Here is a 27,540-nt window from a genome sequence, read left to right as displayed (position 1 = left end):
ACTGGAATCAGTCATCTTCAATGAAGGCCAGCTAGCTGCATTCCAGACTGAGGACTGAGTAATATGTGATGAAGCTGGAGATGTGGTCATGGGTCAGGTTATCCAAGACCTAGGAAACCAGACTAATAAAGTTAGACTTTATTCTAAATGCGATAAAAAGACTTTAAGAAGTCATAGTTGGGAAAGTGATGTGGCTGATTTCCAGTTTTAAAATCACTCATTTGGGAAGGAATCATTCAGCTACAGAAGATAAGGGAAACTGGTATAGACTAGTATAGTAGCCCAGGTAAAAGATGGCGGTAGTTGAAATGGGGAAAAGAAGGGAATGGGCTAAAAAATAATTAGGAAAGGAAATACTCAGGACATGGTGATGGATTGGATATGAGACTGAAGGAGATAGAGTTCTCAAGAATAACTCCCAAATTTCTTCATACAATGAATGGATGATGAAGCTTTTCAGAGACATGAGATGCACTGACAGGGGGCACTTTGGAAAGAACAGGTCTGAAACTTTATCTTATAGACAAGATGAGTACAAGTAATGATTTGAATTAGATAAGTCAGCGATGAGATTTGTATTTCAGAGAGAGTATTCTGGGGACTGTGCCGAATATCAATCTAAAGGGGAACATGTTTGAGAAAAGGATCCCTATAAGAAGTCTATTGGAATAGTCTGGTAAGAGAAAATAAGGGTTGAAAATAAGCAATGGTCTTAAACATAGAGAGGAAGACACAGATATGCGAACATATATGGTACTAAATGACTGGATATGGAGGCCAAACGTAAGGGAGAAAGAAAAATGACTGGGTGGACCATAATGCCTTCATTGAGGGAATAAGGGAAATAGAACAGGATTGCGGGAAGCATAATATAATGAATGTTGTTCGGAGAATTTTCAGTTTAAGGCGCTGTGTCACATCTAGGTAGAAATGTTTGGCAGTTGGAAATAGGAATCATATTTAAAAGAAGAATCAGCAGAGATAGCAGCTCATCAGTGCAGGTGGTTCATTGTGCCTTAGGAGAGTTTGAAATTGCTCAAATAAAGCCTGTGATAAAGCATTTATTTTCCTAATAGAACCACCCACAGTGGAAGATCTAGAACCTCCATATAACACTCCATTCCAAGAAAGAGTGGCCAATCAACGCATTGCATTTCCATGTCCTGCAAAAGGTATGTAATACTCAAAGATATAGGCATTGGCATAATGTTATATTGTTTCAGAATGCTATATTGAACCCAAATTGCCTTCCTTATAAAATTCCACATCAATCCTTGGTACAACATTTGAGCATAATAGAAACTAACCCATCTTTTGGATAACAACTCTTTGAATAAATATTTTTTTTTCTTTCAGGTATTTTATTTCTTTTAATGTAAAGACTTTCCATTCTTTCAAACTTGCCTAGTCTCACGTGTTTTCCAGGTAGTTCAGATCCTTCCTGCTACTTCTTATTTCATTCTTTTTTTTATTTTTTAGCAGGTTTTCTCTTTACAATGTGATAGCTGGAGCTATTCAAAATATTCCAGATTTATCTCAACCTGGCAGAGGTATAATTAGGACTATTCCTTTGTTTGTTCTGGACACTTCTGAAAACCTCTTTTCCTAGATCTCCTCTCAACTGGTAATTCTAGGACCAGATTGTAAATTGTCACTTGGAGGCTTATTCAAGCCCTTCTTTTCCTTGGATTTCTGGGCTTTCTATCCTACCATGTTTTCTGCCAGGAGATTGATATTATTTCTCCTCAGGGGAATATGAAAAGGACTGTCACTTTCACCCTAACTCTGCCAAGTAGGTAATTAAGAACATCCTGTCTCAAGCATGTATTCATCAGCAGTGATTCAAAGCAGGTTTGTAGCAGTTCTGGCAAAGTCCAAGCAGTAGTCTTTCTGTAACCTCCTGAGGGCCTCCAGATGGCTAGTACCATTTGTGCCCCCTCATGTGCCTTTTAGCAGTTATTCCTGGGCGGCAGCAACTGAAGGCCTTCATGGCTGTCTCTGTTTCTCTGGCAAGCTTTTCAATCGCAGCAGTCGCTGTCACCAATGATTACTTTATTTTCTACCAATATTAAAAGAAAAATATCTTTAGCAAGCTTTCCAGATACCTAAAGAATTAACAATAACTATTCCAAGAGTCGCTGAGAATTAGGGAGGTGAAGCCTGGAGAGGAGGCCTTCTTTAGAAGGGTTTAAGTTCAGGGAAGTACTATGACTGCTCACTCCCACTGGACCCGCTGGTGGCCCTGTTGCTTCTTGTTCCCCTCTGGATTCCTGACTCCCAAGCTAATTTCTTGTTTTGACTTCCCTTTTCCACCTAGAAAAACATCTCTTCCTTACTTCCTCATTTTCACCTGGAATATAGTGCTTGAATTCATTTAAAGTTACTAGACATCTTTTTCATTATCTTTTATTTTGAATTTCATCTCACTCATGATTGTTCTATCATTTAAAAATTAAAGATAATGCGACTTCTTTCTTTTGTTTGTTCATTTACATTTTTATTACCTCAACAAATATTAATTAAGTAGTCTGATTAAAGTTCATGAAGGAATGACTGGGACGTAAGGAAATGATTACAGCCTCCTTTTTTCTTGACAACATGGACAGGCAACTAGAATCCGTCAGTTTAACCTTTTTGTTCTCATCAGTCGACGTTATACTATGAGCACAATTAAATAGGCCAGTCTTTAATTTTTTTCCATAAATATAATTTTCATAGTCACTGTTTAAGCCTTTAACTCAATTTAAGTGTAGCTTCAATGACATATTCTATGTATTTCTGCTATTCTTTTATATATATCCTGGGTTATATATTCATCCTTTAATATTTTACTATCATTTAATACAGGATTATTAACAATGTCTTCTGTAGTCATGTAATTTTTATTTAATGTGTTTTCTTCTTCTTATAGAGATTAAATAATTTTTTTAAATGCTTAGAATAATACCTGGCAAAATGTTTGCTAAATAAATACATCGTTAGTATAGATTTAATGTTTACTTATTTCCAATATTCCTTTTGATTCTATTATACACTCAAAGATTGTTGTATCATTTTTTTTTCTCCAAGAGTACATAATTTCCATTCATTCTGTTAGTCATAAATGAATCCAGGAAAGCTATTTGTCTCACTACTTTCTCAACTACCATTTCAAGAATTGAGCTATTATCCCTTGTTTAACAGAATGAGATCTCCAAAAGATGCATGAACAGTAGAGTTTCCTCATCTCTACAATATCAGGCCTTTTTAAAAAAGGGAATTATAAAACATCATGTCTCCACATCATGTATACACTCTGTTTGGTTGACAATCTTCATGTTGTATTTCTGTGACAGTGTCTTATTTTTGCTCTGTCTTTATTTCACCCTAAAACTCTCCCCACATCCAGTCCGTAGGATTAATATAGTTCCTGCCCCACCAACAAAGCACTGTGAACTCACTAGGAAAATGCTTTACTTACTATCATCTGAATGTTTAGATAAAAACAACTTTGTTCAAACTTTACCATAGGTCTCTTAAGACCCACTGGGATTTAGAGGCATTAACTAACATAATCTCTTCATATTTCCATACCAGGAGAAATATCTTGAAATTATTGTCATAAGAAAAACTTTATTTCTCTTTGATATATTTGATATTTAATAATTTCTGTTTTTGTGGTAAAATATCACAAGACTCTAATTTCTTATTTAGGTACCCCTAAACCAACCATCAAATGGTTACACAATGGTAGAGAATTGACAGGCAGAGAGCCTGGCATTTCTGTCTTGGAAGATGGCACCTTGCTGGTTATTGCTTCTGTTACACCCTATGACAATGGGGAGTACATCTGTGTGGCAGTCAATGAAGCTGGAACTACAGAAAGAAAATATAACCTCAAAGTCCATGGTAAATATTGCTAAAATCATGTAACTGACTACGTTTGTGAGTCTCCCGTTCTTAAATGTTTAAATTATTCTCTCAGTGTGGTATCATTTAATATTAATGTGAATAGCAGTAGCACCAAACAGAAATCTGGTGGTCTGATTGAATTTATTATTGGATTTAAACTTTCATGTAATTTTGTATTGTGACTTTACATCATTCAAAATTCAAATGGTAGAAAAAGATACATGATAAAAAGTCTCCTGACCCTGAGCTGAGCCATCTACTTATCCTCTATTTGGGATAAAGGAAAGTTATCTGTGTGTGTGTGTGTGTGTGTGTGTGTGTGTGTGTCAGAGATATTTTATGAATATACAAATACAATGTTTTATCCTCTTTTTATTTATAAAATGTACATATATAATAGAACATTATATTCACATTTTTCACCTTCTCTGTCTCATTAAACAATCTATCTTGGATTTTATTTAATGTTCCTAACTCTATAGCATCTCATTGTATACATACACATTTATTTGACCTTCCTCTATTAATGATGAGCATGTAGATTATTAACAGTTGTTTTTATTAACCTTTAATGAAAATACTGTATATATGCCATTTTGCATAAGTGAAAGTGTATATATATTTTAAAATTTGATGAATATTGGTTTCTTTAGACACTGGGCAATATTCACCCTCATCAACAAAGTAATGAGTCTCATGTGACTTAATTAAGACCCCATAAGCTTATATTTTGAGTAATATGTGGAATAAAAGTAGATTCTCCCTTAAGCTTATCCCAAATTTCATCCTAAATTTAAAACCTTGAAATAATAAAGTAAAAATCCAATAAGGGTTGTTATTATGAATACATTGGTCAAAACTTTTTAATTTTGTAACAAAGCATATGCTTAAATATGTCTAGCTTTTCTAGCCATCAAATATTTCAGAATTTGCTGTATAAAGGCCATTATAAATAATCTCTATAAATAATATTTATTATAAAACTACCTAGCTATGACTCCTCTCTTTTTGCAGTTCCTCCAGTAATTAAAGATAAAGAACAAGTTACAAATGTGTCAGTGTTGTTAAATCAGCTGACCAATCTCTTTTGTGAAGTGGAAGGCACTCCATCTCCCATCATTATGTGGTATAAAGATAATGTCCAGGTAAATAGAGTCATCCAAATATGTGTAATTCCTTGCCTCTGCATCTGAAGTAAGTTGTTCAGATGTTCATTTCTTACTACTAATAAAATAAACTTTCTACTTCATTTTTTAATTATGCATTTTTATTAGGATTGGAAATAACACTGACCATTTTGGCCCTTAAAGGTGACTGAAAGCAGCACTGTTCAGATTGTGAACAATGGGAAGATACTGAAGTTCTTCAAAGCCACTCCAGAGGATGCAGGAAGATACTCCTGCAAAGCAATTAATATTGCAGGCACTTCTCAGAAGTACTTTAACATTGATGTGCTTGGTAAGAAATAACATCCTTTTAAAAAACTACAATTCAGAGGCATTTCTTACCTAAAATAGAGCTGACTATATGAAAAAGAGAAAAAGATAAATTGACAGAAAAAAAATATAGTTTCATTCTGTTATTTTTGTCCTTATTATTTGTTAATCAGAACCATATGATATAGAAATTTTGAAGAGTTTCATTATTTATAATAGAGAGATGCCTTTGAATCATATATACAATAGTATCAAATACTCAAAAGCGGTACTGCTATATTGTATAAAATAAGAAATTATTACTCTTGTCAATTTCTCTGGTTAAGTAGGCAGGATATTCTTTGGGAAGTGGCTACAACAGGGTGATGCAGAATATATCACATTCATGCTGTGTACATCCTGAAGCTGCTAGGCTGTACTTGAACAGAAGGTAGTAAATCCCCTTTCCCCTGCATTCTAATTGACTCTTGTAACTAAGTCAGTCCTGATTCTAATTAAGTAGGTAGCAGCTGTAATAAATTAGGATGTGAGACATTTTAATGGTAATCATAAATTTAAAATTCTATAATTTTAGTTTGTGAAATTATATTTGCCATTTAAAGTTCACTTTGTGAAAAAATGACTTTCTCCATTTTCAATATTTTGCTCCTTACAATGGGCACATAATTTGTAAGTCTTGAGTAGAAGTGAGGTGGAGGAATGATACTGCATAAAAATTATATTCATAAACTGCTATAACATAAAAATAATTCCTCCCATTAGGCTTCTCAAAGCTTGAAATTTTTCTTTCCACAAAATCACCATTATTATATTTAAGTATAAGTTATAAAAACAAATTAAGAAATCATTGTTATCATGAGTCTTATTGACATTATTTCTCCTGGTACTCATCTGCTCCCTTGACTTAATTCCATCTGTGTGCTGATGACTCCCAAATTTTTATCTCCAATTCAGACTTCTTCCCTGAGCCTAGGGATAGATAGCTAATTTTCTCCATAGTATTGTGACTTGAATATCTTAGTTTTATATCAAACAAAAAGGTCCCAGTGAAAGCCAGTTCCGGTTGCCTTCAAGATCTCCATTCTAGGGACTGATACCTCCATCCACTCACTTGCTTATTCCGGAACTTCCAGGTTCTCACTACTACCTTCTCCCCAACATTTCAAATCTATACATTTCCTGTTATGTCTACTTCCTAATTCTTTGGTGATCTACGTCTTTCCATCCTTCTGTGAAAGTCTATCATCATTCATGAGCTGAATTAATGTAATAGCCTAAGGTCTCACCTGAATCCACTTCTTGCTACTGTAATTCATTCTTCACTTAAGAGCATGTTGTCTTAAAACACAAATATGATTACACCCCACTCCTCCCCTACTGAAATCCTTTAGTGGCTGGTCATTTTTCTGAGGATGAAGACTAAACACTTTAACATGGTGTGAAGGGGGATGACTAGACCGAGAAGTATCCAGAAGTTCTTTAATAAGCTTGATAATCCCAAGAATAAAAACTAGCACATTATTTTTCATGTTATATTGCATACCAAATTTACCATCTTAGTTGTTTAAAAGACAAAGGTAATATATTTCAAGTAACACAACAGTATATGTAGAATTTGAACATTATAAGAGTGATGTTAATTGTCATTCATTATCCAAAATGTATCGCGGTAGCAAATTACATTATATAAGCATCACTGATCACTTACATTCTAAGCTACTTTTGCGTATGAGTTTAATACACCCAAAAATGAATCCTATACTATCATAATTCTTGCAGGTAATTGTCTTGCTAGCAAATATTTTATAAATATGTTTCTACATTTAAATTTATCGTTTGGGTACACAGAAATGATATGAAAAAGTGTTGTTGTGTGGTATTTTATGTTTGACATTAAGATCTTGTTGAAATACTATAGAAATCATTGACTGCTTTCTAACCCCATGCCTGCTCTTTTTGCTGAGTAACAGAGTTTCATAATACACTGTCTTTGTTCAAGTTCCACCCACCATAATAGGTACCAACTTCCCAAATGAAGTCTCAGTTGTCCTCAGCCATGACGTCGCCCTTGAATGCCAGGTCAAAGGCACTCCCTTTCCTGATATTCATTGGTTCAAAGATGGCAAGTGAGTATCTTTTCTGTATTTGTTGCAAGGGTTTAATTGATAGGAAAAAGATGTATAAAAATGCATGTGGACTTTCTCCCTCTTAATTATTTTATTACATAGAATATTATTAAATGAGCATACAGGAAAAACAATATTGCTCAAAAACTAGTCTAAAAGTCTTGTAATATTTTTCATTCTTATGGATTCAAAGCTCCCTATAAATGTTGGGAATTCATTTTAGAAACACAGAGAAACTCAAATTTAATATACCCTAAATATCCTCTGTCTAAAGGCTAACAGTGAAAAATACAAGATCCAAATGTGAGATGATTTTCTCTTTACATGGAATTTACTTTTTAAAAAGGAAAATGTTTTTATGACAGTGAGATGAATACTAAGCTAGTTCTGTGTACCGGCAAAAAGGAACTACAGATGTTTCTCCGACTCCAGATCTCAAGGGCTGCTGAGGTGTGCCTACATAGAAGTGGCTGCAGTGGTCTGTATTGGTTGTGAGAATTTATTTCTCAAATGGTGGTTACAGTTTGTGTTTTACAGTTTCTGGGAGCAGATATCTAAGGCCTAAGTAGAAAATAGTCAAGATTTTTGGTATATAAAATAAAAGATTGTATTCAAGCTTTTTATAAATCACTAATAAATACAAACAGCAACAGAGAAAATATATGGAGGATATGAACAGACAAAGTATACTAAGACAATAAACATATTAAAAGATACCATCAATAATTTGATGAATAATAAAATTTTGTTATTTACAGGTCATATAGGCAAAAAGATAAAGGTTTGAAATTATCAAGTGTTGACTAGAGTATGGGAAATCAAGATATAGTGCTCTGACAGGGAAGATGTAAATTAGTACCTTAAAAGGCAACTTGTTGATATCTATTAAAATTTGATGCACATACACTGTGATGCAGTATCCCGGAGATGGAAGTAGTCATGCATATCCACAGAGAGGCTTGTATATTGATATTCACTGCGACACTGTGACGGCAAAAAAGTGAAAGCTGGCTAAAACCCAACATTGGGAGAATAAGTAGATACTTTATGGCATAGTCATATTATGGAACACTGTGCATCAATTAAAAATAGTAAGATCAAGCTATGTGTACCAAAAATATCTCCATACCTATTGTAGAGTGAAAGAAAAGCAGAACAATAACCTGATACCATTGATATATTAAAACTTTAGATATCTTTGGGAGTATATTTATAAACATTTTTGTTTATAAATGTTTATAAACAATTTTAATTGTTTAAATTGTTTATAAATATAAAACAAAAACAAAAATATTTATAATTTTGTTAAAAACAAAAATGTTCATAAATGTAAAAAATGTGGAAGAATGCAAATCAAACTGATAAAGAGAAGTCTCGAAAGCAGACTCACATTAGGGGTCATAGACCAAGGAGAATTTTTCTCATCATAACACTTTTTTGTTTAAAATTTTTTGTCACTTGCACAATTAACAATCAATAAAAGTTTCAAAGTTACTTAAATTTGAGTAGCATATTATCAAGTATTTCTTTAAAAACTTAAAATGCGGCCAGGTGCGGTGGCTTATGCCTGTAATCCCAGCACTTTGGGAGGCTGAGGCAGGTGTATCACCTGAGGTCAGGAGTTTGAGACCAGCCTGGCAAACATGGTGAAACCCCGTCTCTATTAAAACTACAAAAATTAGCTGGGTGTGGTGGCAGGCGCCTGTAATCCCAGCTACTTGGGAGGGTAAGGCAGGAGAACTGCTTGAACCCAGGAGGCAGAGGTTACAGTGAGCCAAGCTAGCTCCATAGAACTACAGCCTGGGTGACAAGAGCGAGACTTCGTCTCAAAGAAAACAAATAAACAAACAAACAAACAAAAAACTTAAAATGCACTAAATAAAGGTACTTTATTCTCTTAACTTTTGAGAGCTATATACAAAGTGTCATACTAAGAAATAATGAAATATACTACCATAGGAAGTGAAATGTTTGTCATTTAATTTTGTAGTCTTACTAGTGTCTTATGAATATGGCAATGCATTTAATTAATCATTATGTGGCTAAGTCTTTGCAACTTCTAAAAAACTAGCTATGGATATTCCTGAAAAAGACTGATGGACTTCAAAGGCATGAGTCTTAGGATATCATAGACTTTAACAACCAAATTTTAAAATAAATCTGCTGCCAATTACATAAACTGAGCATTTTATAGTGTTCAGCAAATGACTCTGTATAGTAGAAAAAGACTTCCTTGACAACCATATACGAGCTTCTTTGACATAAATATCTTTCAATATTTATAATTATGTAAGCGTTTGTATTTATTACGATATTTATTTTTAGAGAAGTTGGCATGATTATTGCCTCTAGTAAAAATAACCATTCATGATATTGTGAATACTCTTCTAGATATTATAATGATATTATTTTAAAATAATATTATTTGGTCCAAAGTTCCTATACTGTAATGTTTAAAACTCTTAATTATTCTTTTCCAGATAATGTTAAAAATTTTAGCTATGCAAACCAAAAAATAAAATTAAAAAAACTAAAAAATGAATAAGAATGGATGAATGAATAAAACAAATAATGACACTACTGGATTTCTATTAATATTGTTACATAATTTAAGTTTGAAATGGAGAAACTTTTCATCTCAAAGAGATATTTATGATTATCTAACTTCCGTTAGAAAAGTGGTTTAAAACTTTCATTCTTCTGAACAGGAGTGCTAATCATATCGTTTTATGTTTTAAATGAACTTTCACTTGTATTTTTAACTTGTACTAATGATTTTTGTTGTGATAAATAAGAAATATGGAAAACTGAAAATAGACCCATGGAATAATAAAATAAAATTTTATTTTTTCTAGGCCTTTATTTTTGGGTGATCCTAATGTTGAACTTCTAGACAGAGGACAAGTCTTACATTTGAAGAATGCACGGAGAAGTGACAAAGGGCGCTACCAATGTACTGTGTCTAATGCAGCTGGCAAACAAGCCAAGGATATAAAACTAACTATCTATAGTAAGTGTGATTTTCTTATGCTTTTTATTGTCAGCTCTCATTTTAAGTTGAAAAGCAGGGTTTACTCTACTGGTAACTACTCTCTTGTTTAATACTGAATAATTTGGAATACTACATACTTCAAGAGAAGAAGGAGCCTATCTTCATGTGTTTTAAAAGGCTAGAATATTGGATCAAATTTTAATGCCTTTTTAAATTAAATATGGATTTCTTCAAAGGATCTAGTGATTTTTATATAATCTCACTTAAAGAGAGCAAGAATTTCCCAATTGGTCAGCATATACACAAACCAAATGTCTGCATCTTTGAAAGGAACAGAACAAACTTCAAAACGTATAGAAATTTATGAAATAGAACAAAGTTAATGATATGCAGACAATTCAATTATTCTATTTTAATTCCATCATGGCCTTTATCCTGACCATGTGATTATCTTTTAAATACCTTATGTGTTTGTGCTACTATTTTCTCCCAGCAATGTCCCTACCAAATATATGTAGCTCTTTTTTCCCTAACAGTATCAGCCTCTTCTGAGGAATGTGATTGCCGAATTCATTTTAATTTTTACCCGTGGAGTCAGAGGTAGGCACATGAATATTATGTTTCTAGCACAAAGATTTATACAATAGAAAGGAATAGAACTCAATAGACCTGTAGTGCTCACTGCACTGTCTTCTGTCTTTCCATGGTGTATGATGCTCAAGGAAAGTTCAGATATCTCTTAGAATGTCTCCTCTTACGATCTTCCCAATTAAAAGCAGTCACCTACTTACTGTCTTGTTTTCACAGCACACGTCACTATCTGATATTTGATTGCTTAATTATAGGTTTATTTACTTATGATCTATTTCTTTCCCAGGAATTTAAACTCGATAAGAGCAGGCTTTTGTTTTGCATGTTCCCTCCTTTAATGTCTGATACATAGCAAGTCTCAAGAAATATTTGCTAAATGAATGAATGGTCTAGTGTTACGCTGTCTAATATGGTAGCCACAAGCCACGTGAGGCTATTGAGTGCTTGAAATGTAGCTAGTCCAAACTAAGATGCACTGTTATAAAATATACACCAGATATCAAATAATATTTTGGATATATTGGGCAAAGTAAAATGTATTATTAAAATTAATTTCCTCTGTTACTTTCCATATTTTTTAATGTGGCTATTAAAAAATTTAAAATTAAATATGTGAGTTTGCATTGTATTTCTATTGGACAATACAGATTGAATAATTAATAAGAGCTTGTGTTGAGGCCCAACCACTGCCACTGACTAGCTTTGTGACTGTGGATAAATTTCCTAAACCCTCTGGGCTTCAGTTTTCTCAGTCTTAAAATGGGGATAATAATAGCACCTATGCAGTAAGTGTTATTGTGAAGATCAAATGCTAGATACTTTACATGGATTATTGAGCTTATACTAAGAACCCAATAAATGTTATTCATTTATCATTACCTAATTAGTGATTGTATCTTCTTAAAACTTAATGTAGATATAGAATCTACCTTGATTTCTATATAATTTAATTGCTTTCCAAATCTACCTTTTTAAATGTTACTGTCTTCATGCAAAGTTCAAATAGCTTTCTTGAATCAAAGAAATTATATTTAATGCAGGCTTTTAAATCATTTGTATCTATAAATAAAAGGCTTTGGAAGAAATTAGTCATGAAAAGACATGTTCTCTAAAAAAGAATAACATTGCTGAAAGATTAACTATACAAGCATCCAAGTTAAACAGAAGTACTATTGGTACCATTGGCTTCCCACCAGAGCCAGGCATTTAAACAATAGGTGCAATATTTTTCCCAAGCTGTTGAGTAGCCTTCTCTGCCCTATTGTATTTTTGCCAGGATCTGCGATGAATACATTTTGGTGATTCAATAAGACTCTTATTTCCATGGGACTTGGGTTCTTTCATTTCAGATCCTCTTGTTCACTCTGTATGATGCCCCAAAGCACCCAGAAAAGTGGGCTCTATAATGATTAAACCTTCTGGGATTGTCTGAGATAAAAGGCATTATAATATAGCGAAGTTTTGAGTATTATAATTCAGGAAATAGTGCCATTTCCTCCTTATCAATGCTCACCTGCATCTCTTAAGCTTAAATTTATTTCACTTGTGAAAATGCTTTTGTTCTTAAAATGGAAAAAAAAAAGTAAAACAGGTATCATGCTTTGGCTAACTGTGAAGAATATGTATGTAGATTTCAGATTGAGAGTGTGTTTCATACTACAGTTGATTCATTCCTTTTCCTTACTTACACACTGATATGAGAATGAAGCAGGTGGGTTGATACACTTGCAAGGTATAAATGAACATTGTGCCTGAAAAAGGAAAGAAACTGAGACAAAATACAAGAAAAAAATAAAAGAGATGGCAGATAAAAAAGAAAAAGAAGAATGTCAAAGAGGGAAAAACGTAAATGAAGTGTTTTTTTTTTTTTTTAATACTTTAAGTTCTAGGGTACATGTGCACAATGTGCAGGTTTGTTACATATGTATACATGTGCCATGTTGGTGTACTGCACCCATTAACTCATCATTTACATTAGGTATATCTCCTAATGCTATCCCTTCCCCCAATCCCCTCTCCACAATAGGACCCAGTGTGTGATGTTCCCCTTCCTGTGTCCAAGTGACCTCATTGTTCAGTTCCCACCTATGAGTGAGAACATGCCATGTTTGGTTTTCCATTCTTGTGATAGTTTGCTGAGAATGATGGTTTCCAGCTGCATCCATGTCCCTACAAAGGACACAAACTCATCCTTTTTTATGGCTGCATAGTATTCCATGGTGTATATGTGCCACATTTTCTTAATCCAGTCTGTCACTGATGGACATTTGGGTTGATTCCAAGTCTTTGCTAATGTGGAAACATACATGTGCATGTGTCCTTATAGCAGCATGACTTAGAATCCTTTGGGTGTATCCCCAGTAATGGGATGGCTGGGTCAAATGGTATTTCTAGTTATAGATCCTTGAGGAATCACCACACTGTCTTCCACAATGGTTGAACTAGTTTACAGGCCCACCAACAGTGTAAAAGTGTTCCTATTTCTCCACATCCTCTCCAGCACCTGTGGTTTCCTGATTTTTTAATGATTGCCATTCTAACTGATGTGAGATGGTATCTCATTGTGGTTTTGATTTGCATTTCTCTGATGGCCAGTGATGATGAGCATTTTTTCATGTGTCTGTTGGCTGTATGAATGTCTTTTTTTGAAGTGTCTGTTCATATACTTTGCCCACTTTTTGATGGGGTTTTTTGTTTTTTTCTTGTAAATTTGATTGAATTCTTTATAGATTCTTCCCCAGCCTCGCTGCCACCTTGCAGTTAGATCTCAGACTGCTGTGCTAGCAATTAGGGAGGCTCTGTGGATGTGGGACCCTCTGGGCCAGGTGTGGGATATAATCTCCTGGTGTGCCATTTGCTAAGACCCTTGGTAAAGCACAGTATTAGGGTGGGAGTTACCCGATTTTCCAGGTGTTGTGTGTCTCAAATTCCTTTGGCTAGGAAAAGGAATTCCCTTCCTCCTTGCACTTCCCAGGTGAGGTGATGCGTTGCCCTGCTTCAGCTCCTGCTGGTCGGGCTGTACCCGCAGACCAGCACCAACTGTCTGACATGCCCCAGTGAGATGAACCTGGTACCTCAGTTGAAAATGCAGAAATCACCCGTCTTCTGCGTCGCTCATGCTGGGAGCTGGAGGCTGGAGCTGTTCCTATTCCATAAATGAAGTTTTAATATCCTATCAGGAGATTGTGCAGATTTACTAGTAGTTCTGAGGCAAAGATTTGTAAGCGGAGGTCCATGGATGAGTTTTGGAGGTTTCAGAGCTTCCCTAAGTCAGCAGTCCCCAACCATTTTGGCACCAGGGTCAGTTTTGTGGAATGAAACTGTTCCACTGCACATCATCAGTCATTAGTTGGATTCTCATGAGAAGCCCGTGAAATAGGGTCTGTGCTCCTATGAGAATCTGATGCCCTCATCGAGCTGACAGGAGACAGAGCTCAGGTGGTAATGCTTGCTCGTCCATCACCTCCTGCTATAGGGCCCAGTTCCTAACAGGCCAAGGATCCGAACGCTTCCATGGCCCAGGTGTTGGGAACTCCTGCCCTCAATTATATAAAAGTCTTAGAGTGATCCGCACCAAGATAGCTGAATAGGAACAGCTCCAGCCTCCAGCTCCCAGCATGAGCAACACAGAAGACAGGTGATTTCTGCATTTCCAACTGAGATACCGGGTTCATCTCACTGGGGCGTGTTGGACAGTGGGTACAGGACAGTGGGTGCAGCCCAATAAGTGAGAGCTGAAGCAGGGTGAGGCACCCGAGAAGTGCAAGGGGGAAGAGAATTCACTTTCCTAGCCAAGGGAAACCATGACACACAACACCTGGAAAATCAGGTGACTCCCACCCTAATACTGCGCTGTACCAAGGGTCTTAGCAAACGGCACACCAGATTATATCCCGCACCTGGCTCGGAGGGTCCCATGCCCATGGAGCCTCCCTTATTGCTAGCACAGCAATCTGAGATCTAACTGCAAGGCAGCAGCAAGGCTGAGGGAGGGGTGCCCGACATTGCTGAGGCTTTAGTAGGTAAACAAAGTGACCAGGAAGCTCGAACTGTGTGGAGCCCACCGCAGCTCAAGGAGGCCAGCCTGCCTCTGTAGACTCCACCTCTGGGGACAGGGCATAGCCAAACAAAAGGCAGCAGAAACCTCTGCAGATGTAAATGTCCCTGTCTGACAGCTTTGAAGAGAGTAGTGGTTTTCCCAGCATGGAGTTTGAGATCTGAGAATGGACAGATTGTCTGTTCAAGTGGGTCCCTGACCCCTGAGTAGCCTAACTGGGAGACATCCTCCACTAGGGGCAGACTGACACCTCACACCTCACATGGCTGGGTACACCTCTGAGACGAAGCTTCCAGAGGAACGATCAGACAGCAACATTTGCTGTTCAGCAATGTTCACTCTTTGCAGCCTCCACTGCTGATACCCAGGCAATCAGGGTCTGGAGTGGACCTTGAGCAAACTCCAACAGACCTGTAGCTGAGGTTCCTGACTGTTAGAAGGAAAAATAACAAACATAAAGGAAATCCACACCAAAACTCCATTTGTATGTCACCATCATCAAAGACCAAAGGTAAATTAAAACCACAAAGATGGGGAAAAAGCAGTACAGAAAAGCTGGAAATTCTAAAAATCAGAGTGCCTCTACCCCTCCAAAGGAATGCAGCTCCTCACCAGCAATGGAACCAAGCTGAACGGAGAATTAATTTGATGAGTTGAGAGAAGAAGACTTCAGACAATCAAACTTCTCTGAGCTAAAGGAGGAATTATGAACCCAGCACAAAGAAACTAAACACCTTGAAAAAAGATTTGATGAAGGGCTAACTAGAATAACCAATGCAGAGAAGTCCTTAAACGAACTGATAGAGATGAAAACCATGACACGAGAACTACGTGACAAATGCACAAGCTTCAGTAACTGACTCGATCAACTGGAAGAAAGGGTATCAGTGATTGCAGATCAAATGAATGAAATGAAGTGAGAAGAGAAGTTTAGAGAAAGAAGAGTAAAAAGAAATGAACAAAGTCTCCAAGAAACATGGGACTATGTGAAAAGACCAAATCTACATCTGATTGGGGTACCTGAAAGTGACGGGGAGAATGGAACCAAGTTGGAAAACACTCTGCAGGATATTGTCCAGGAGAACTTCCCCAACCTGGCAAGGCAGGCCAACACTCAAATTCAGGAAATACAGAAAATGCCACAGAGATACTCCTCAAGAAGAGCAACTCCAAGACACGTAATTATCAGATTCACCAAAGTTGAAATGAAGGAAAAAATGTTAAGGGCAGCCAGAGAGAAAGGTCAGGTTACACACAAAGGGAAGCCCTTCAGACTAACAGCAGATCTCTCAGCAAAAACTCTACAAGCAGAAGAGAGTGGGGCCAATATTCAATTCTTAAAATATTTACAACCCAGAATTTCATATCCAGCCAAACTAAGTTTCATAAGTGAAGGAGATATAAAATTCTTTACAGACAAGCAAATGCTGAGAGATTTTGTCACCACCAGACCTGCCCTACAAGAGATCCTGAAGGAAGCATTAAACATGGAAAGTAACAACCAGTACCAACCACTGCAAAAACATGCCAAAATGTAAAGACCATTGATGTTAGGAAGAAACTGCATCAACTAACGAGCAAAATAACCCGCTAACATCATAATGACAGGATCAAATTCACATATAACAATATTAACCTTCAATGTAAATGGGCTAAATGCTCCAGTATAAAGACACAGGTTGCCAAATTGGATAAAGAGTCAAGACCAATCAATTTGCTGTATCCTGGAGACTGATCTCAAGTGCAGAGACACACAAAGGCTCAAAATAAAGGGATGGAGGAAGATCTACCAAGCAAATGGAAAACAAAAAAAGGCAAGGGTTGCATTCCTAGTCTCTGATAAAACAGACTTTAAACCAACAAAGATCAAAAGACACAAAGAAGGCCATTACATAATGGTAAAGGGATCAATTCAACAGAAGAGCTAACTATCCTAAACATATATGCACCCAATACAGGAGCACCTAGATTCATAAAGCAAGTCCTTAGAGACTTACAAAGAGACTTAGACTCTCACACAGTAATGATGGGAGACTTAAACACCCCACTGTCAAGATGAGAAGGATCAACGAGACAGAAAGTTAACAAGGATATCCAGGAATTGAACACAACTCTGCACCAAGCAGACCTAATAGACATCTACAGAACTCTCCACCCCAAATCAACAGAATATACATTCTTCTCTGCACCACATCGCACTTATTCCAAAACTGACTACATAATTGGAAGTAAAGCACTCCTCAGCAAATGTAAAAGAATAGAAATTATAACAAACTGTCTCTCAGACCACAGTGCAATCAAACTAGAACTCAGGATTAACAAACTCAAAACTGCTCAACTACATGGAAACTGAACAACCTGCTCCTGAATGACTACTGGGTACATAACGAAATGAAGGCAGAAACAAAGATGTTCTTTGAAACCAATGAGAACAAAGATACAACATACCAGAATCTCTGGGACACATTTAAAGCAGTGTGTAGAGGGAAATTTAAAGCACTAAATGCCCACAAGAGAAAGCAGGAAAGATCTAAAATGGACGCTCTAACATCACAATTAAAAGAACTAGAAAAGCAAGAGCAAACACATTCAAAAGCTAGAAGAAGGCAAGAAATAACTAAGATCAGAGCAGAAGTGAAGGAGATAGAGACACAAAAAACCCTTAGAAAAATCAATTAATCCAGGAGCTGGTTTTTTGAAAAGATCAGCAAAATTGGTAGACCACTAGCAAGACTAATAAAGAAGACAAGAGAAAAGAATCAATAGACGCAATATAAAATGAAAAAGGGTATATCACCACTGACCCCCCAGAAATACAAACTACCATCAGAGAATACTTTAAACACCTCTACGCAAATAAACTAGAAAACCTAGAAGAAATGGATAAATTCCTGGACACATACACTCGCCCAAGACTAAACCAGGAAGAAGTTGAATCCCTGAATAGAACAATAACAGGTTCTGAAATTGAGGCAATAATTAATGGCCTACCAATCAAAAAAAAGTCCAGGACCAGATGGATTCACAGCTGAATTCTACCAGAGGTACAAGGAGGACCTGGTACCATTCCTTCTGAAATTATTACAATCAATAGAAAAAGAGAGAATCCTCCCTAACTCATTTTATGAGGCCAGCATCATCCTGATACCAAAGCCTGGCAAAGACACAACAGAAAAAAAAAACAGAATTTTAGACCAATATCCCTGATGCACATCGATGGGAAAATCCTCAATAAAATACTGGCAAACCGGATTCAGCAGCACATCAAAAAGCTGATCCACCATGATCAAGTGGGCTTCATCCCTGGGATTCAAGACTGGTTCAACATACGCAAATCAATAAACATAATCCAGCATATAAACAGAACCAAAGACAAAAACCACAGGATTATCTCAATAGATTCAGAAAAGGCCTTTGACAAAATTCAACAGCCCTTCATGCTAAAAACTCTCAATAAATCTGGTATTGATGGAACATATCTCAAAATAATAAGAGCTATTGATGACAGACCCACAACCAATATCATACTGAATGGGCAAAAACTGGAAGCATTCCCCTTGAAAACTGGCACAAGACAGGGATGCCCTCTGTCAGCACTCCTACTCAGCATAGTGTTCGAAATTCTGGCCAGGGCAATCAGGCAAGAGAAAGAAATCAAGGGTATTCAGTTAGGAAAAGAGGAAGTCAAATTGTCCCTCTTTGCAGATGACATGATTGTATATTTAGAAAACCCCATTGTCTCAGCCCAAAATCTCCTTAAGCTGATAAGCAACTTCAGCAAAGTCTCAGGATACAAAATGAATGTGCAAAAATCACAAGCATTCGTATACACCAGTAACAGACAAACAGAGAGCCAAGTCATGAATGAACTCCCATTCACAATAGCTTCAAAGAGAATAAAATACCTAGGAATCCAACTTACAAGGGATGTGAAAGACCTCTTCAAGGAGAACTACAATCCACTGCTCAATGAAATAAAAGAGGACACAAACAAATGGAAGAACATACCATGCTCATGGATAGGAAGAATCAATATCATGAAAATGGCCATACTGCCCAAGGTAATTTATAGATTCAATGCCATCCCCATGAAGCTACCAATGACTTACTTCACAGAACTGGAAAAACTACTTTAAAGTTCATATGGAACCCAAAAAGAGCCTGCATTGCCAAGACAGTCCTAAGCCAAAAGAACAACCCTGGAGGCATCATGCTACCTGACTTCAAACTATACTACAAGGCTACAGTAACCAAAACAGCATGGTACTGGTACCAAAACAGAGATAGAGACCAATGAAACAGAACAGAGCCTTCAGAAATAATACCACACATCTAGAACCATCTGATCTTTGAGAAACCTGACAAAAACAAGAAATGGCTAATGGATTCCCTATTTAATAAATGGGATGGGAAAACTGACTAGCCATAAGCAGAAAGCTGAAACTGGATCTCTTCCTTACGCCTTATACTAAAATTAATTCAAGATGGATTAGAGACTTAAATGTTAGACCTAAAACCATAAAAATCTTAGAAGAAAACCTAGGCAATACCATTCAGGACATAGGCATGAGCAAGGACTTCATGTCTAAAACACCAAAAGCAATGGCAACAAAAGCCACAATTGACAAATGGGATCTCATTAAACTAAAGAGCTTCTGCACAGCAAAAGAAACTACCATCAGAGTGAATAGGCAACCTAGAGAATGGGAGAAAATTCTAGCAATCTACTCATCAAAGGGCTAATGTCCAGAACCTACAAAGAACTCAAACAAATTTACAAGAAAAAAACAACCCCATCAAAAAGTGGGCAAAGAATATGAACAGACACTTCTCAAAGGAAGACATTCATACAGCCAACAGACACATGAAAAAGTGCTAATCATCACTAGCCATCAGAGAAATGCAAATCAAACCACAATGAGATACCATCTCACACCAGTTAGAATGGCGATCATTAAAAAGTCAGGAAACAAGTGCTGGAGAGGATGTGGAGAAATACGAACACTTTTACACTGTTGGTGGGCCTGTAAACTAGTTCAACCATTGTGGAAGACAGTGTGGTGAGTCCTCAAGGATATAGAACTAGAAATACCATTTGGCCCCACCATCCCATTACTGGGTATATACCCAAAGGATTATAAATCATGCTACTGTAAAGACACATGCACACGTATGTTTATTGCGGCACTATTCACAATAGCAAAGACTTGGAACCAACCGAAATGTCCATCAATGACAGACTGGATTAAGAAATGTGGCACATATACACCATGGAATACTATGCAGCCACAAAAAAGGATTAATTCATGTCCTTTGTAGAGACATGGATGCAGCTGGAAGCCATCGTTCTCAGCAAACTATCTCAAGAACAGAAAACCAAACACCGCATGTTCTCACTCATAGGTTGAAATTGAATAATGAGAACACTTTGACACAGGAGGGGGAACATCTCACACTGGGGCCTGTTGTGGGGAGGAAGGAGGGGAAGGGATAGTATTAGGAGATATACCTAATGTAAATGACAAGTTAATGGGTGCAGCACACCAACATGGCACATGTATACATATGTAACAAACCTGCACATTGTGCACACGTACCCTAGAACTTAAAGTATAATAAGAAAAAAAGTCTTGGAGTGTGTGTGTGTGTGTGTGTGTGTGTGTCTGTGTGTGTCTGTGTGTATGCATGTGTAAGCGGGGGGTACATGGGTGTATCTATACATACATATATATGCACATATATGTACAGTTTAATGGGCAGTGTATACATAATTTTTATTTGTATTCCCTTCTCCCAAATGGAAGTTTAGTTCTCTGGCAAATACGTATGCATTACAATGAAACAGGAAGTGAAATATTTATGTAATTGTCAAATTTAAGCAGTGGATACTATGTTATTATACCATCAATTACAAATACTCTTTGAGTAATTTTTCTCGTTTTCATAAATACAGACTTTTAAAGTAGACCCTTTCTGATACAAATAATATTCCTTTCTAAAGCATTCACAAAATATGTGGATTTGTCTGAACCTGTGTTCTTGGTTTCATTAATATATTATCCATCTACTTAGGCTAGCCAATGATTTACACAATTTGAGCCAAAGTTTGATAGGCATTTATAGATTAACATACAATATAAATAATCTCAATCAAAATTAAAATTTAAAGCATGAGTAAAATGCTCTTTCTTAGGATTTCAAAATAGTAGCTTGAATTTGTGTTAATTAATTACGTATAGCAGGACTTGGCAAACCTTTTTTATAAAGGGCAATATAGTAAATATTTTAGGCTTTGCAGACCATTAGGCAAAATCAAGGAGATAATATAGATACTTATACAATTAGAGAGAAACATATTTCTACAAAATTGTTTGTTCGTGAAATTCCATTTATTTGATAGTTTTTTAAATTATAAACTTTTCATAATACAAGTCTACTAATGAGAAAAATAGAGTTATTTTGTGGGGAAACATTTCACTTAATTGAAATTTGAAGTTAGTATTCTCTATCATCAAAATCAATTGCAAATGTTCATCTGCTACTGGTAGTTTTTTTTGTTTGTTTGTTTTGTTTTCCCTGAGAGGGACTCTCGCTGTCACCCAGGCTGGAGTGCAGTGGCGTGATCTCGGCTCACTGCAACCTCCACCTCTTGGGTTCAAGCAATTCTCCTGCCTCAGCTTCCCGAGTAGCTGGGATTACAGGTGCCCGCCACCATGCCCAGGTAATTTTTTGCATTTTTATTAGAGATGGCATTTCACTGTGTTAGCCTGGATGGTCTCGAACTCCTGACCTTGTGATCTGCCCGCCTCAGCCTGCCAAGTGCTGGGATTACAGGTGTGAGCCATCATGCCCAGCCTACTTTTGATTTTTAATGAGATTTTACCTATTTCATCTTTGAAAATGTCTCTTCATACAGATAAGTACTGCCTAGTACTGATATCATTTCACAGGCATATTTTAATTATGCATATTCATTGCTTGGAAGCCATTTACAGAATGTTATTATATTCTTCTTTTGATATTTGACTGCGAATTAATAAATTCTAGGTGAAGTTTAGGTGGAAAGCCCTCATTTTCAAAGATAACTAGATTTTGAATGCAAAAATTTTCTTTGCATTTGCCTCAAGGTGTGACACCCTGCTAGAACTGTAGTTAGAGCTCAGAAAATATATCCACTACACATTTGTGGAGGAATCTAGATCTCACTTTTTGCTTGAACTTTTGGCAGCATGGAGAATGTATAAAACTGCTTGACATGTGACTAAAACAACACAATAACTACCATGGTATATATTTTGCGTATATGTACTTTTTTGGTCTGGTAATTTGGGGTTGGACTCACTTTGAAACACTATCAAGTTTACAGCAAAACCTAATTTCCAAAAGCATTCAGTATTCGATAAGAGTGTTTAAGAATGATTCTTTTTATTGAGAAAGAAGTTCAGTCTCAGCCCTGAGTTCAAAAAAAGTGCAATGAAACTTCATCACCACTAACGCATTGACTGCTGTGTGGTAAGGCAAGTCAGGATATTCAGTTCGACTTCTGACAAAAAGTCATAGAACTGATGATGTTTATATGAGAGCAAACAAAGTATAGCATTTAACACTACTGGTTCAATGACACCTGAATCTTTTACACGAAGTGCCTGCTGGGGAATAATACAATGAAAAAACATAGATTTTTTTAAACACTTTACATTGTAATAAGCCTTGTAAACTTGTCTAAGCCTGTTTTTTGCTTCACGTATATTTTTACCAACACCAATTGTAACAAATCTTAGCAGATTCCACTTCAGGTTGTAATAAATTAGTGTTTTTTTCAACTTTTCTGAAAATATTTTTCTCTGTTGTTTCTCAGACTGCTCTAAGAGTTGAATTTTTCAGTGTATGTTTTTGTTTTTGTTTTTGTTTACACTTTCATTGGTTCCTCAAATAAACAAGAACAGGTGAGCAGTGTCAGTAACATCTGTCAACTTGTCAAAAGCCAAGAATACTATTGAGTAAAAAGTTGTCTTAAAAAAATTTGACTATTGATGTTGCTCCCAGTGTTCTCAACTCTTCAAGCAATTATTCTCACTAAGAATAATTTAACACATTCTAACTAAGAATCTTTAACACATTTATTTTCTTTAGACACGTTTCTTTTGCCTCTGAAATCATGTCTGATTTAATTAAATCACCATTGGTAAATGGCTTTCCTTGGTTGGCTAACAAATAAGCCTCTCAGAAATTTAGTTTGGTTGTAGCCTTATTTTGGATTATTTTTGTGAAGAAATTTGCTATGATAAAACATTTCATTTTATGTTTTCTAATTTTTCAAACTCTTGATTTTTAAAATTAGGAATATTTTGATGGCTGCTTAGTCTAGTGATTATTAGAATAGGTATAGTGTTACAAAATAAACACAGTATTTTGCCCTTTAATTTGATAAAATACTCTGCACTGTGCTGTGTCTTAAAAATGAGATATTTTACTATCTTTTCTTGTTCTGACATGAGGCGTATTCATTGGTGATAAAATTAAATAAAATATCACAGTATGGTGATATACATAGCACTAAAAATGCTATCAAGTTGTAACTATGCCACCAAAATTTACAGTAAGCTAAACAGCAGCAGAAGCAATGTGAACACCATATTGGTTTTTGCTTTAACTCTTTACTCTGCTACTGTTGAGTAAAAGCCTTAGACAATATGTAAATGAATGAATGTGACTATATCCCAGTAAAACTCTATGGACACTAAAGTTTGAGTTTCATATAATTTTCAGATGTCACAAAATGTTATTATTTTGATTTTTTTCCAACAATTAAAAAATGTAAAAGCCATTCTTAGCTTAGCATCTCCTGGCCTGTGGGCCACAGTTGACTGACCCCTGATATTTATAGTAAGCCTCCTGAGAGAAAAATGATTCTATCATCGAATTCACCTCAAAGTATAGTAGATCTTGCCTTAAGTTATGTGAGAGAAAAAAATGTGTACATGAATGTTTGTCAGTATGGACTGGTTCTAAGAATGATTACCAGAAAATATTAAGGTACTCTACTCAGCATCCAGATCTTGTTTTCTAATATCCTTGCTTTCTAATATCCATTAAAAGGGACCAGGCTCCTTGGAGAAATAGTTAAGTCTGGAGCTAGGGCAGGGAATACACAAGATGATCCTGGAGCATGTAGTAAGGCTGGAAAGTAAGGAAGTAAGTGCAAATAATAAAACAAAATAAAATAGTGAGGGTATATTGAAGGGACTTAAGAGGCAACTGAAAGACCTCCCAATAGCCCAAACTGGATAAATAATGTAGTATTGGATGTAAACCAAGGCATATAAGTTTCTATGAGTCCATATTGATAAAAAATAAGTGATTGACTCAATAAATAAAACAAGAAGAAGAGACACATCTTCATAGAGAAGAATTATAATTAAATTATGTAGGTAGTCTCCTCTCATAGAAGTAGAACATAACTCCTCACTTCATTTGTATGGGCTGGAATAAGGACTCCCTTCAAAGGAAAGGGGAGGAAAAAGAGTAACTTTACAGTAGAGAAATATGGCAAACACTACCTTAGCCAGGTTACCAAAGGTACATGCTATCAACATAACTTAGCACAGTTCTCAGTGATAAGTCATGTTGATAGCATGTACGTTTGGTAGCATATGATGAAAATGGCACTTTACCTATATGGTCTCCCTCTCAAAACCCATAATCCCAGCTTAACCATGAGAAAAACATTCTATCAAGTATGCTATTCTAAAACTTTATTAAGATTATATTGATACTCAAATTCATACACATGCCATTTGATTTCTTTTAAATTATTGCGATGATAGCATGATCCTAGAATGACCATATTCAGAATTTGCAGCAGAGACTGAGTGACTTGAGTTGTTTTTCCAGCAGTACAGCCCTTATGTAGCGTGAGAGGCCAGACATGTGGTTGCTGAATTGTAGGAGATACACATGTAGACAATTGGATGAGTAAAGTTGAGTGAATGGAGTCTTGGCAGTACCCACCACCCCCCAAAAAAGAAAAAAATAGCAAGAAGCAAATATTGAAGACTCCGCAGCTATTATGAATAGCTGGTTCTGATAGCACTTAGACCTTTAGTATTTCTTGGGGAGAGGGCATACAGTTGTACCACATGTGACATTTTTGCTCCCTTGGTCTGATTTGAAACTTGCTGTGTCTACTTTGAGTGGGGTTTTATTTTGTTTTGCTTTGTTGGTTAAACATAACTATCTTAGTTATTCTAATATGATCTCTTGAACCTAAATGACTCCCTGAAATGGAATCTGTGACTTTCTGTTTTTACTGAAATCTGAAACCCAAACGGGGAATGATAAAGATGGTTTTGACAATACAGGAAACTCATTATCAGGAGATAAACCACAGACTTCCCAATTGTCTTTAATTTACTTTAAATGCATTGTATAAACATCTATAGCATTTACGATTTTGATGAAGATGCTGAAACTTAGATGACTTGTTTTTGTTCTGAAATCCTTTGTAGTTCCACCTAGTATTAAAGGAGGAAATGTCACGTCAGACATATCAGTATTGATCAACAGCATTATTAAACTGGAATGTGAAACACGGGGACTTCCAATGCCTGCCATTACTTGGTATAAGGACGGGCAGCCAATCATGTCCAGCTCACAAGCACTTTATATTGATAAAGGACAATATCTTCATATTCCTCGAGCACAGGTCTCTGATTCAGCAACATATATGTGTCATGTAGTGAATGTTGCTGGAACTGCTGAAAAATCATTCCATGTGGATGTCTATGGTAAGGAACAACATTTGCTTTAATTATATACCTTTCTACCTATGCTTTCTAATATGCAAATATCCAATTTATTCACTAATAATCCTCGGTGGGTTTGTCTTTTTCAATATACATGGATAGGAATTGGAAGAATTTGTTCCATGATTTGAAAAAATATTTTTAAAACCTAAGGTTAGCAAGAGGGTGTCCATTCATTCAACTAACCTTTGCCATGGCACTTGGAGCATCTAGACAATTTGGTTATTACTGAAAAGGCAAAGTAGTTGTTGGGACTAAGATCATTCTCTACTATTGGTCTTTTATAAGCCAGACAGTCCAGAGTTTCCAGAATAATTAGGACAGTTACAGATTAGCTGAACCAATAAATTCTTTCCTCAATAGCTTAGAGGTAGACAGGCATACAGATAGATTTTAATGGTCAAACTTTATGAGAAAAAACAAAAACTCTTCTTTATTTCATTAGAATGTATTTTGTGACCACACAAATAATTGCCTGAAATGTTGCTATGTTTCTCCCTAGTTCCTCCAATGATTGAAGGTGACTTGGCCATGCTTTTGAATAAGCAAGTAGTTATTGCTCATTCTCTGACACTGGAATGCAAAGCTGCTGGAAACCCTTCTCCCATTCTCACCTGGTTGAAAGATGGTGTACCTGTGAAAGCTAATGACAATATCCACATAGAAGCTGGTGGGAAGAAACTCGAAATCATGAGTGCCCAAGAAATTGATCAGGGACAGTACATATGCGTGGCTACCAGTGTGGCAGGAGAAAAGGAAATCAAATATGAAGTTGATGTCTTGGGTAAATAAGGATGCCACTGCCTTGGTTCTCAGATTCATAGCAAAACCTGATTAGTTTGTTAAATGCTTTTGTTGTTCGTGCAATAATAAAACAATTAAAAGAAGGTATAGTCCTCTGTGCAACTGTGGATTGCACATTACCAAGGGGTGGATTTGTCACCAGAGTCTCAGGATCTAGAATCTTACATAAATCTTCCACTAGTTTTGATAGGTATACTTGATATTTGCAAGTGCATAGATACATTTTTACGTCTATGACAATGTCTAATCGCAGTGAGCAACAACATGGTCTTTTGCCATAAACACTGTGCCAGGTAACAGGAAACCTAGTCTCTGGGCCGTGGAAAGTCATCTTACAACCTTGAAACCCAGTATCTTTATCTATAAATTCAAGGCTTTTGAATAAATGCCCAATTTTGGGAGTTTCTTTCTCTTGTGCTTATGAAAATAAACAATATAAAATATGAATCAACTTTATATTCACCTGGCATCAGTGGTACCATAGTACTAGATGGAGGAATAGCTATGATATGTAAAAAGTATGTTTATTGATCCTGACAAGTGTTTACTATAAAATGTATTTAAAATGCATTTCAAGTCCCCTTCATGTATCAAACTACTATCATACTTATCAACCTTCTGAACTGCTATGTATTATTGCTTCATGTGATGGTGTGTTTTTTGTTGTATACATTTCTTTGTGTGTTACATTCCTGTTGTTTTCTAGTGCCACCAGCTATAGAAGGAGGAGATGAAACATCTTACTTCATTGTGATGGTTAATAACTTACTGGAGCTAGATTGTCATGTGACAGGCTCTCCCCCACCAACTATCATGTAAGGGTTTTGGTATGTCTTCT

The 27,540-nt window shown here is 36.1% G+C and overlaps 1 protein-coding gene across 7 annotated transcripts in view; it reads left to right on the top strand.

Annotated features, from left to right (window-relative positions):
• Positions 1-27,540, top strand: part of HMCN1 (hemicentin 1) — a 499,395-nt gene that overhangs the window by 296,515 nt on the left and 175,340 nt on the right. For all 7 annotated transcript variants that reach the window (XR_004179456.1, XM_031657606.1, XM_031657603.1 and 4 more), the window contains 9 exons: positions 1,077-1,172; positions 3,694-3,888; positions 4,906-5,036; positions 5,202-5,349; positions 7,327-7,453; positions 10,309-10,463; positions 25,602-25,880; positions 26,401-26,682; positions 27,409-27,517. Coding sequence is in view for 6 of the 7 variants with exons in the window: in XM_031657606.1 (XP_031513466.1) it covers positions 1,077-1,172; positions 3,694-3,888; positions 4,906-5,036; positions 5,202-5,349; positions 7,327-7,453; positions 10,309-10,463; positions 25,602-25,880; positions 26,401-26,682; positions 27,409-27,517 (1,522 nt within the window). In the remaining variant the exon portion in view is untranslated. The remainder of the gene's footprint in view (positions 1-1,076; positions 1,173-3,693; positions 3,889-4,905; positions 5,037-5,201; positions 5,350-7,326; positions 7,454-10,308; positions 10,464-25,601; positions 25,881-26,400; positions 26,683-27,408; positions 27,518-27,540) is intronic.

The sequence above is a fragment of the Papio anubis genome, chromosome 1 (genome assembly GCF_008728515.1).
Source record: "Papio anubis isolate 15944 chromosome 1, Panubis1.0, whole genome shotgun sequence".
In the NCBI taxonomy this organism is placed as follows: Eukaryota; Metazoa; Chordata; class Mammalia; order Primates; family Cercopithecidae; genus Papio; species Papio anubis.
The sequence above is the reverse complement of the archived record's forward strand: the minus strand, read 5'-3'. Positions and strand labels throughout refer to the sequence as shown.